Source organism: Dermacentor andersoni, chromosome 5, assembly GCF_023375885.2.
Source record: "Dermacentor andersoni chromosome 5, qqDerAnde1_hic_scaffold, whole genome shotgun sequence".
Lineage (NCBI taxonomy): Eukaryota > Metazoa > Arthropoda > Arachnida > Ixodida > Ixodidae > Dermacentor > Dermacentor andersoni.
The window spans coordinates 110,539,240-110,551,328 of NC_092818.1; the positions used below are offsets into that span (position 1 = coordinate 110,539,240).

The 12,089-nt window shown below is 42.3% G+C and overlaps 1 protein-coding gene across 6 annotated transcripts in view; it reads left to right on the plus strand.

Moving 5' to 3' along the window:
- The window catches only part of LOC126531027 (uncharacterized), a 43,165-nt gene that overhangs the window by 3,556 nt on the left and 27,520 nt on the right, over nt 1–12,089 (plus strand). For 2 of the 6 annotated variants that reach the window (XM_055070919.1, XM_055070920.1), the window contains exon 3: nt 5,647–5,880. Coding sequence is in view for 1 of the 6 variants with exons in the window: in XM_055070918.2 (XP_054926893.1) it covers nt 5,808–5,880 (73 nt within the window). In the remaining 5 variants the exon portion in view is untranslated. Of the gene's footprint in view, nt 1–5,646; nt 5,881–8,677; nt 8,931–12,089 lie in introns of all 6 variants that reach the window. The other 4 variants (XR_008612582.2, XR_008612583.2, XR_008612581.2 and 1 more) reach the window with 4 other exon arrangements.

A 12,089-nucleotide genomic window follows, 5' to 3' on the forward strand; every position in this document is an offset into this window, starting at 1 on the left:
TACACTTACTAAATAGGGTTGATTTTACCACAAGCTGAGGCTTTCCAAGTTGCAAAGGAAGTTAAAACAAAAGATGGGTAGCAGATAGGTTACATTTCTCCAACATGCATAAACACCACGAAATTAACAGTTTGAGAAAAGGAATAAGTTACCTGCACTAATAATTGGCTTTTTTTCTTCCACTAAAAAAGTGTAGACAGTTAAGAGAATAGACAAATTCAAACATGCAGCTTAAGTGGGTGGTTTAAAGGTAGACAAAAACTCGGGGCACTACGCCGACCAAAGTAAAATTAAAAAAAAAAGACGTTTCAGCTCCCACACGGGAGCCTTGTTCACAGGTAAAATAAACAAAGGTGTTTGAGCAGCTCGTTTAAATAGTCTTGGAACACGTGACGCTTGGCGCTCTTTGGCCATATTTGGCCCTTGCGCCATTAAAAATCAAACATTCAAAATTCATACACGTGACGCAGGCAGTGTGCATACACGGATGGCAGATCATCGCTCCTGTTCAGAGTGTGTGGCGTAGTCTGAATCTTGAGCGACTCAAGATAAAGGTGTCTAAATAGCCCTTTTTCCCTGGCAAGGTCACATGCCTTCCCCCAGTCGATTGCATGGCCACTTGAAGTGGCATGCTCAGCCAAAGCACTGGATTTCACATTTTCTTTTCTGGGGCACTATAACGTAAAACTACTCCAAACTTTTCTATTCCAATTCTGCAATCAGCCCACCGCGATTGGTCAAAAACGTTTTTGGACCACCCCCACTTCACCTGTGTGTCAAGCGACGTCACGAAAACCGCGATAGCTCCCCATCTGATATGACGTGTGCACACTGATTATGCATAATTTGACCGAACAAAACAAAAATAGTTATTTCTGATTCGACACCTTTTCGCCATTAGCCCTCGGCTATTGGCCAAAAGTTTTCGAGCTGCAACCATTTCACCTGCCTCTCACGCGACGTCACAAAACCGCAAAAACTTACCGCGTCAAAGTGACGTGTACGCATTAAAGATGCATTAATATGCTGAACAAAAGTGAATTTTCTTCTGAATAGCCGCAGGCTGCCCCGTTCCGAAAGGCTGCCGCAGGCTGCCAGTGCCGGAGTGATCGGCTGCCGCCGATCGCTCCGGCACTGGCTACTCGCCCCTTCCGGAGAGAATGGGCTTATTTGCGTGTAATAAAACTTTTTGCGTGGCCATGTAACATTTTCAAGAACTTTCGGCATGTATACGACCTCGTTCTGCCAACTCTTCTGTGCTGAGGATCCGTTTTAGCGTCATTATTAAGCTTCCGTTGCATGCCGCTGCGATTTTCGACAAGCCATCGCAAGCTAAGTAAGAAAAAGCGGACCAATCGCAGACGCCGGCATCACCTTATTCATCCGGTTATCGGTATTGATTGCAATGGCTCGGCCCCATCTAATCCCTCTCTACTTGAGCATGCTCCTCAGCTCTTGTGGGCCAATTAGATTAGACAAGCCGCTCAGTGCAGGCAATGTTATTCGTTTTTCGAGCAAACAAAAATGACCTCCTATGAACGAGGGTAGCATTTGATTGGTTTGTTGAGACAACCCTGCGGGTGACCGGCCGATGCTTGCGTCGGTGGTTACGCAAATTTGACGTCAGGAGATCGGAATACAAACATATTGGAATAGTTTTACGTTATACGGCCCCTGATGTCATAATTCTGCTGTTTAAGAGGCCTTTCAAAGTCACCACTTTCGCCAATGTACACATAGTCGCAATCCGCGCATGGGACAACGTACACAGCACCTGGGAATTTCTCTTTTGGTAATTTGTCCATAACATTGACGAGTGATTGTCGTAGTTTCTGGTTCATAGGTGTGCTTTGAAAACTTGAGTGAAGGGTAGGCACAACAATAAGTGCAAATTCAAATTTTTGAAGAACATAAAAGCATTTGAAAGGTTGGTTAAGCAATGTTTATGGCCAGTACAAGCCATGTGCAATGGGAAGATTTTCGCAGAAGACTTTATAACATAGATGGCACTAAAATAACATTTAATTCATTGCAACTTGGGCAAACTGCCTGGGCTTACAGCATACCTGCTAACTGTCCCATATTTTGTGTAACGTTTACAAATTTGGGTTCGTTTTGCTGTGTTGCGAATGTTGCAGCAAGTTTTACGAAAAGTAGGTTCTGTTTGCAAAACAACTTTTAAGGTGCTAAATGATGGGGTGACACAAGATCGAAAAAATTGCACCAGAGAAAGCAATTTCGATAATACCTGTACCACCTTTCCGTGGCAGCACAAGGCACCATATACGAGAAGGGAAGCTTCCTCAAGCAAGTTTTATTCCAACAATTTCTTGAAGCTGGCAAAAAAAGCAACGCCAAAGTCCCTAAAAAAGTTGTGATCTAAAAACAATGTGTTGCTTATCAGTTTTTGCTGTTGCTAGTGTGCTGCATCTAGGGGGTAAATAATCATTATTAATATGCGTGTATGTATCCCACAAAAGGTGTGTGCTCGGTGCAAACTTGAAAGAAAAATGATTGCAACACACCCTTCTTCCTTTGTCATGGTCGGGGGATATTTAGGGATATTCAAGTTCACAGATTGGCAGGTATGATGCAGTCTCAAATTGGGAAGTGGATGGCCAGAGGCCTCCCCTGTTAATGCAGACCCTTGCCTCTGGCAGTATTCTTAGCCTGTGAGAATTCTCTCCTGGTTTGTTCATGGCACTCCGTTTCTGAAAGCTTCTCTGTGTACTTGCACATTCTTGAAGCTGCAATAGAAGAGCTGCACTTGAGTCCACTTACAATGGACCTGACCATCACATGGAATTTATTAGGTTAATTTTAAGTATTTGCACTAAGTGAACACCGCAAACATGATTGAAAAGTGGGGCAGTTTTAGTTTGCAAAACTGGTGTACCACTTAGGCAAAACCCTCTAAGGATGGTAAAAAAAAATTAAGAACTTGCAAAAAGTGATTTTTTTTTTCATGCAAAAGATTCTGATGATTATATGCTGCAAGACCATGCAAAATATTTCTGTCAGTAAGGTGCAGTTTACTAGGGGGAAAAAATTTAGACTGTAATGTGAAGGTGGGTTTCACTGCACGTAAGTGTCTATGCTCCCAACTACACTTTTCAACATTGCGCCATCTGATTTTATTTATAACAAGCACAAAATAAATGTGCTCCACCTGGAAGCAGGGCGAAATAACACAGCAGCCCAAATTGTCATCAGGCCTGCATGAAAAACAAGAATAGTGCTGGTTGAGCTGGTCTTGTTCATCTTTTTTGCAATTTTGCACTCGATGAGCTGAGCTCGTTTTCCATCCTTAAAGGTTTAATGCAGACCTATAAACTACGGTTTCATATTTGCTTACAGCAAAGGAGTGTATGTATACCAAGGCTCCACTGTAGACCCATTGCTTTTGGGACATCATAGGCAACCATGTGTCTTCAGCTAAGTGCAGCAGTGAAAGTTATTTTCACAAAACCATTGTTTCATCTTTATTTCCTCAGTCAGTCAGGTTCAGCATACCTTGCATCTATAGGGCGGTAGCTAGCTTGCTATGGCACTCATTGTTAAGGTCTCCTTTGATTTTCTTTGTTAGGCAATGAAGAGTGTGGCACAGCAGTTTCCTCTGCATGTTGTTGCACACACAGCACTGAGGACAGAGAATTTTACAGTCTCGCTTATGCTTAAGGGCATCATGCTACCTAAACCAGGGTACTTGAAGATGGGACAGACATGGGAAAATAGGAAACATTTATGACATGGCTGTGCACTTTGTCATTTTTACCACCTCCATGCGTAGTAGAAAAGTAATATCAGTCTTAGTGCAGCTGTGTGCAGTGTGCTAATTGATAAATAAAGTGTAGTTCTGAGCAGAGCAAGGGGTGTGTGCCACAGATTCCATAAGCACACTTCCTCGCACGTCTAGCTTTTGCTTATTGAGATGGACAACTGCGTACCCGCAGGGCTGTCAAAGCTGAGGGTTGTGTGCAAAAGTGAGGAAGAAATAAAAAAAGGAAGGGCACAAGGTCTGCCATACTGGTTGGGTCTAAGAACATGTGTAGAGCAGCGATTTTTCCGCATTTTGCATGTCCCCTGTTGAGGAAAAATGCAGGCACAAAGAGGAAAGCTACTGTACCACAGGTGGGAGGTGGAAATGTGTTCAGTCTGTCATTGTCTTGATACAAATTCTAATGATGACATTGTCTTCAAGCAATAAGCAAGCATTTATTATAAGTAGGACTGTACGAGTGGGCTCAACTGTGCCTTGGAGCACATTAAAGAACCCCAGGTGGCCAAAATTAATACGGAGCCTCCCACTACGGCGTGCCTCATAACCAGATCTTGGTTCTGGCGTGTAAAAGACCAGCATTTAAATTTGTAATTTTTGTTTTAGCTTAGCTTTGAAAGCATCATCATACGTCTCATTCAGTGGGAAACTATCGTAGCTTTGTAATAGTTATGTGCGCTTTAGATTACTGTGTTAGTTTTTTGAATTACTTGATGCTTATTCACATTGTGGCTCGCTGTGGTGTCTTTCATGCTTTGTCATTCAAAGCAAGGTTGCACAAGGAGTTAAGTCCCATTTAAACCTACTTTCGCTGGTCACGTGGAGCGTTACAAACTAAGAGTACTCTTCCATTGACTTCCTGGTCATCTCCTGACAAGGAATCCATTTACTGTACTTCTATAGCCTTATGCTTCCCCTTTCTTTTTATGACACACTTTCAGACAGGCTGGTATAAGCAGTGCAATGGCAAATGATTTGGCAAACATCTGTGCGTCCTCCTGCAGAGTTAGCATCACATTTGTACAAGAATGTCCTCTAACAGAAGAAATTTCCCAAAGGAACATTTCACCTTCCATTTCAATTGTAAATTGAACTGTTTAGCTTTGGAAGTGTGTCTGTCGGTGTTTCAGTGTTTCACTTGGCCTCTACATGCAGAATGGGCACTCATCTCATTCTCTTGCTCCATCCGTCTACTTGCTTTTGTATATCCATGCCCCTGGATATCTTTTCTGATGCTCTTGAAATGTATGCTTGGGATCTGGCAACTTTCAGTGCTCTAAGAGCTGTTAACAAAGATGTTGCATCCACCCGAAAGTAGTATGAAGCTACAAGGCAAACCCACACATGTTCCTCATAAGGCTTCACAGTGAAGTAAAATTCGTGTTGGTCCAAGTGTACATATTACCTGGCACTAGTGTCCTTCCAAGGGCAGTTGCTTTACTGAGTTAGCAAGAAGGCTAGAGATTTGCAGCATGAGGGCACAAGTTGAAGCGCTGAAACAAAGGAGTTTGCAAGTTTGAGGCTGATTTACGGTGAGAGTTCGCAACCATGTGAAAAAAAAGAACCATGAAGTGACTGAACTGCAAGGGCAATGCTGTCAACATTGGTTTTAAGACTGGGACAAACTTTTTCTTTTTCCAAATGCCCAGTTTTTGTCTTAGAAGTCCATTGGACTTCTTTTGTAGCTTCAGCCAACTTTCAGGTGGTTGCCAACTTCTCCCTTTCATCAATCTACTTTCACCGTGCAGATTTCCGTAGAACTGATTCCGGTTGCCATGAGAGCTGTGAATGGGAAGGGAGGTGGGCGTCTCTTGGGAACTGACAGTGAGCGTGTGTGTGTCGTGTGTGCTCCTTGTTGCCCAACCAAGCACGCTAGTGGTGCCGGGCATGAGGTAGAGGGCCGCCACTGCTGTCTCTGCGGGTGGCCACTGCCTCGGCGTACGGGACTACTTGCTGGGGGCGCTTGTTCGTGTTGGTTCTACTTGGCACCTCCCTCCTTTCTCTCCTCCTGCGGGGTTGCACCTCCTAGGACAATCTCGGCTACCAGCTGCTGCTGCGACATGGCTGGAAATCCGGACAGGGCCTGGGCAAGAATGAGCAAGGTTGGATTCTTGTCACTACTTCCTCCTCCCTTTTGTGTTGTGGTATCGTATTGACGCGTAAAAAACCTCATACCTTCCTCATACCTTCCTCAGCACTTTGTGTAGAACGCATGGGCTCAGACGTCAGTAAAAAAACTTGGGAATTCTTACAGCCAGCAGCTATATTTGATGCAAATGCTGTTCACTTTCTGTCTAGTGTTTAAGTACCCTCCTCACAAGCACTTGATGACTACTCCCTTCATGAAGGTGCATTGTATTACTTTCTTTAATGAAGGTAAAGAAGTACATGCCACACTGAGTAAGGCAGTCATAAACCAGTAACATAGATGAGAGAATCTAGTGATTTACTCGAAAGTGTGCAGGTGCTGAAAATGTTTCTCCAAGTATGTGGTAGCGTGATGCTAGTTTATGGTTGTGAACCATTACCAACTTGCCAAATTTGCTGTTCATAATTTTTCTTCTACGGTGATCTTGTTATATGAAACTTAAAATATATGACTAACAGAGTGACACAGCTAAGCTTGGCCTGCTGCATCACTTATTACAAGCTCATAATTTGAAAATATTTGAGAAGGAACTTTTTGTGCAATGTTGCAGCTGCAGGCTATTACTCAAGTCTATATGGTAATATGAAGTGCCTTGTAGGTTGGAAGAAGATGCATGCTTGGAAAGAATGCTAGAACCGAACTCTCCAAAAAGCATGAATCTTAGCAGCTTTTCATGTCTGCCTAGCTAAAACAAGCAATCAAAGCTGCAGAAGCCGGTTGATGCACATTTGGACATGGCATGTGATCATTGTCTTGCCCACATTTAAGCATTTAGAAACCTAAAGGAACATATTGTATATGAGCTTGAAGATTGGAGTGAAGTGTACAATTGCTTCCCACTAATGTGGTTGAGTTTATCTGAACCAGTTTTCTTATATTGTCAGGATTCCCATCAGTCTCCAGTTAGGCAATCTGCAAGGGAAGTACTACAAAAAAAAAATGCATTGATCTTTTTTATATTCTTGATGTTTTCCTATGTTCACCATTTATCAAATCAGCCCTTAGGAGGAGGAAAGGCCTTAAGCAGTGGTCATGGTCACTTCTTTGTTTCAAACGCACATTTATCAATTTGCACATTTATCAATTTGTGCAATCTCCCACCTAGAGAATTCATTGATTAGCTAACTGATCCAAGTTTGTGCAAGATCCATAAATGTGTTTGTGTGTGCATGTGTGGTCACAGTATCTCTTGGTATGCTGCATTACAACCTTTATGTTTGGTGTTTGGTCTTTTAGTGTCCATAATAATCAGTAACGCAAATATTGCAGCTTGGACAATTAGGTTTGGGCACGTAGTTATGAAAATAATGTTGGCTGTTGGTATTTCTTGATCCAGGTTTTTGTAGAAACATCGTAGGCTCATAGGCATTTGTAGGCACTGTGTCAGACACACTTAATTTTTTGACACATTTTTATTGTTTTTGCATGCGGCCCAAACTAACTTTTTTAAATGTTCAAAACTTTTTTTTTTTTATACATAGCTCCCAATATGTTTGTGTGAAGTTCAGTATATTGCAGCCTAGAGCTTGTAAGTTCCTATGAGCTGTGTTTTGCATGAAAAGTGTCTGGCCATGCACATCAAGCAATTTGAAGTGGCAATCAAACAGTTTGCAAAAACTGCATTGTGTTCCTCGTGAAATATATTTATGCAAACAATACACGTTTGTTACTTGCTTTAATTCAAAACAATGCTTTCTTTTCAATGCGACAGTGTGTATGTCAGTGTGCACATTCCTCGGGCTGCTTTTGAAGTACCTTAAGTGCCCCTTTCCACTTAATAACATTTTATTTGGGCACTTAGTATTTTACACAACGAACTAGTTTTGCACCGAGACGACACACACAAGGAAGGAAACAGCATGGGTGCTTACTTCAACTGTTGAATGAGCGTAAAAGCATCCTATGTACATAGCCCTCCCAGACCCGAACGCATGCACGCACATACAAGGCATCAAGTAGATTCAGGTAAAAAATATATTATCTGAGTAAGTGTGAAAGAAATTTCTGCTCCGCCTCGTACAGAAAAACAGATGTGTCACTGACACAACTCGGGCCAGCTTTTCTAATGTAAAAAGCCTCCAAAGTCTCATGTGCCATTTGTTGCCTGCCTCTACCCAAAATCCTCACATCTCGGAACCGCGGAATACCATTCGTATTTTACACGTCTTTTGCACTACCTTAGGTAGTTAAGACAAATTTCTTATTTAGGTGCAGTTTCAATTTGTAATTGCGTGTGCTAGTTAGCGGTCACTGCATGTTGGCATGTTGTGTATGTAAACGTGCAGACAGCATGTCACTCTTTCATGCCAGCACAATACTTGATAAAATTGTTTGCATGCCAGCCTGTAGTTTTGATTATGGTCAGTCATCACAGAGTATCATTTGGCATTTATTCGTAATTGATGTCATGGCTATGCTTAAACATTTTTACTTTATTTTGCTGGACAGCAGTGCTTGTACTGAGCTTACTATTGTTCTCCATGCTATTCTAAAGAGCTAATGATATGTTGCACAGCTTGCTTGAATGGAATCGGCCATGCCTTTGCTGTCAGTTTGGGTTGGTTGAATGTCGAGTAGTGTCACGTAGTTTCGGTGCTGCTGCGTTATTTATGTAAATCAACTCCAAAAGAAACCGGAATGTAGTTCTCAAATTTCCTGTGAAGCATTTCGTAAAGCTCTACCATTGTGAAACCAAAGCATGTTGGTGCTGAAAACTTGGTTCTTTACTCGTATCGGCCGCTCTTTGGAAGCTGTTGTATTGGGCCGAGATGAACTGGGCCTGCAGTTTCGGGATTGACTGGAGGATGTCGTTGCACCGTGGTGGCATCGCAGTAGTGTGGTGCATGCACCTAAAGCTGGAAGCTGGTGGGTGCCGACTTGAGCCAACTTGAGCAACTGATGCCATGCGCGTGAGGTGCTGCCGGTCTCCTGGTGGGTGTCGTCTCGGCAGCTGCTTTCATGGATATGCTGGAAAGAATGTTCATCACGGGTTCCTCTGGGAAGGTGAGTTGTGAGCTTGACTTAGTTGCTCAGCATGTGTGTTTGAATAGAGTAGAGATTTGATTTGTATGCGGTTCCAGAAATTGTCATTAAATACTTCGAATTTTCATGTGATTGATGTTTTGCAAAAGATTAATTGTGGAGCCTGTCAGTGTGATATTTTAATGTGTGCTAGTATGCAGTGAATCCCAAATTTTCTGCATGCCTGTTGACAATTGTGTGAAGCCTTTTTTGTAATTCATACTTGTGGTGACTGTTTATTTATCAGTACATATACAAGCTGCCTGTTTGACCAGGAGTACTGATATGATGTTTTGAACACTTCATCTCTTGCATTAAAAGAAGGTTTGGGACCTTCGAAACCCTAGAGAAAATAAAATACTGGCAAACCTCAGAGTGCCCTAATATTTAAGGTTAATAGCTTTTCTACAGCCAGTTTCGGCTTCATTTCCCAGGAGGGTGACTGTGTCGGGACGTCTTGACGCAGAAGGTAGTCATGTGGGAGCTGGACATCGCAGCAATGTTTTGGCATTTGCGTCAGCTCAGTTTGTCACCTCCTATGCTGCTTTGTAAGGCCCAGCATAGCACAGGACTGAGCAAGCTGCAGGAGGTGTCAAAACATCTTACTGTCCTGCTCTCACGTGGCCGCCTTCTGCGTCATGACGTCGCGACACATTCACCTATTGGCAAACTAAACCAAAACTAGAAAAGCAATTAAGTTAAATTATGTAGGGTGCTCTGAAACTTACCAGTATTTTTTTCTAGGGTTGCAAAGTCTAGGACCTTCATTTAATAAAAAAAAAAAAAGAAATATTGTGTCAATACTCTTTTAATGTGGGAGCAGCATTACTTGCTTGTATTAAGAAAATCTAGCTTTGTTTAGTCATTTACCACTCATCTTCTTTCTGCTACATTTTATCAATGGACAAATATATGGTAGACTTCGTTCTGGTACTAACATGATGAAACCTTAAAATTGGGTCTGTTCAAAAGTTTGCCTTGAAAGGGGCCCTGCATTTGCAAAAGACATGCGAACAAAAAACATTTTCCAAGCTATCTGTATTAGAGGAAGCCAGTTTCATTTCCAAAAATTTGTGTCCACCTTGATTTTCAAATTTCCACTTTGCACAACCCTACCTGTGAACAAGATTTGTTTGGAATACAAGAGCATCCTGAAAGCTGAAAGCATGTGGAACCTAAGTGTAATATTATAAGTACAACTAGAGCAGTGTGATTTTTATTGAGCAGTAGATAGGAATAGTACATAAAGAGAATATTTCCAACACTTGCATCATGCCAAGAGTAAATTGGATACTGTCAGTAAGGGTCTTATGAACTTAAGTAGCTTGTCACTGGTGCAAGCTTGGCAAGTAGATTAATTTCAAGCTTGGCTAGATTGCTGATAAATCTTGGAAATGGTGCTGACATATGCATATAGAGATATAAAAATGTTTGAGAAAGGCTTGAGAAAGGTGATTGGAACAATTAATTTTTGAAAGAAGCATTAATATGAGTTCTCTTCAGACAGTGGGAAGTACAGTATTGGATGTTATTACATGGCACCATAGCGATAGGTGATTGTTATGCACATGCTTTCAGCTGGCTCTCATGCAAGTTTTTATTCTGTTAGTGTAGTCATTTAATTTTTGTCCTGTATGTCAATATGTGTAAGTTAGGGTCACTTTCTGGTTGGACATGAATGTAATGATACAAACTGATTTCTTAGGTTGCTACATGTTTGGTTTAATAAATTACCTTTAGAATAAGGACTGAAACATAGGTTCAAGCTGCATTAAAGGGACACTAAAGTGAAAAATGATTTCTTCTGCATCAGTAAATTACCGTTCTACAACGCCAAAAACACCACTCTTACAACGATAAGATGTTTGGCAAGCCAGAAAAAGCGCAAGAACAAAATACCGGCGGCGACGCCTACTTATGTTCCCGCACCTGGGGGCTGTGACGTTTTGGATTTTGATGGCTTCTTCAAGGGCCTACTAATAATATATAGCGGCACAGATTGACTACATTGTGTTCTAAAGGAACCAAATATTAAACATGGGAAGTTTCGGGAACCTTTATTCAGCCAAACCGGCCCAAATGCGAAAACATACTTTGGAATCCCTGACGTCACGCTGACGTACCGGCAGTGGGGTTTTGGCGCAAAATTCAAATACTGATACTTGGACCTTCATTTTCTCATCTAATAATCAAACTATTTTTTTGAAATGACTGCCTGCAGGGTTCTCAACGAATGCTTCATTAGTCCAAACTGATTTATTGTTTCGCTTTAGTGTCCCTTTAAGCTTTTGTAGTAAATCAACTCTTATAAAAAAAGCTTGAATTGCCCAATTTCTATCTGTACTCCAAGATGTGTTTGCACAGTTTTTCCTGTGATCTCCTGCCTTAGGTCTTTAACATTCCTTTTATGTCATCTGTAGATTTAAGCACCGTGTTCTATAATGTTATTCAAAGCAATGCTAAAGAGAAACCGTACATGACTTTAGCCTGGTAGATTGTTCCTTCACAACTCCATTTTGCAATTAATTGGCAGAAATGAAGCTCACTGTTAGCAGAGTAAATTAAGGCCTAAGGGTACCTCTGCCCTCCTTTTTCTTTTGTTCTAATGCACACTCAAATCATGGTGTCTTTGGCGTCAGTCTGAAGTTGGAGATTTTGCTGTAGTCGAATGGCCTTTATAACGAAGCACTTTGGACCTCCAAAATAATTTTGTAGCGTGAGCTAGACGGTGCACAGCTGGCGCGCCGGAGCCGCTGCCGCCGCGCGCGCCTCACCAGTCTGTGCATTCCAGAGGAGTGACGTCATAGCCGCGGCAGACGCACTGGCATCGGCGCGTGCCCAGCTGTGCGCCTCCGTTGCGCAGTAGCCAAGTCTGACACTGCGCCGGAGCCGCTTGATAGCGCCTCTCATTTTGTGCGCATGCGCAGAGGTATCAGTGGGGGTATACATATAGCGGGGCGTTTGCCAGTGTGGTATAGCCATGGAGAAGGAGAGCGAAATCGCTGCTCAGCGATTTCGAACAGCGGAGAAGCTTAACTCATCGGATCCCGAAGTAGTTGCCTGGCAATTAGCGGTTGAGTGTAGGAAGAATGAACAGAAGGAGGCTAAACGTGCTGCGGAGACACCAGAGCAAAGGGGGGA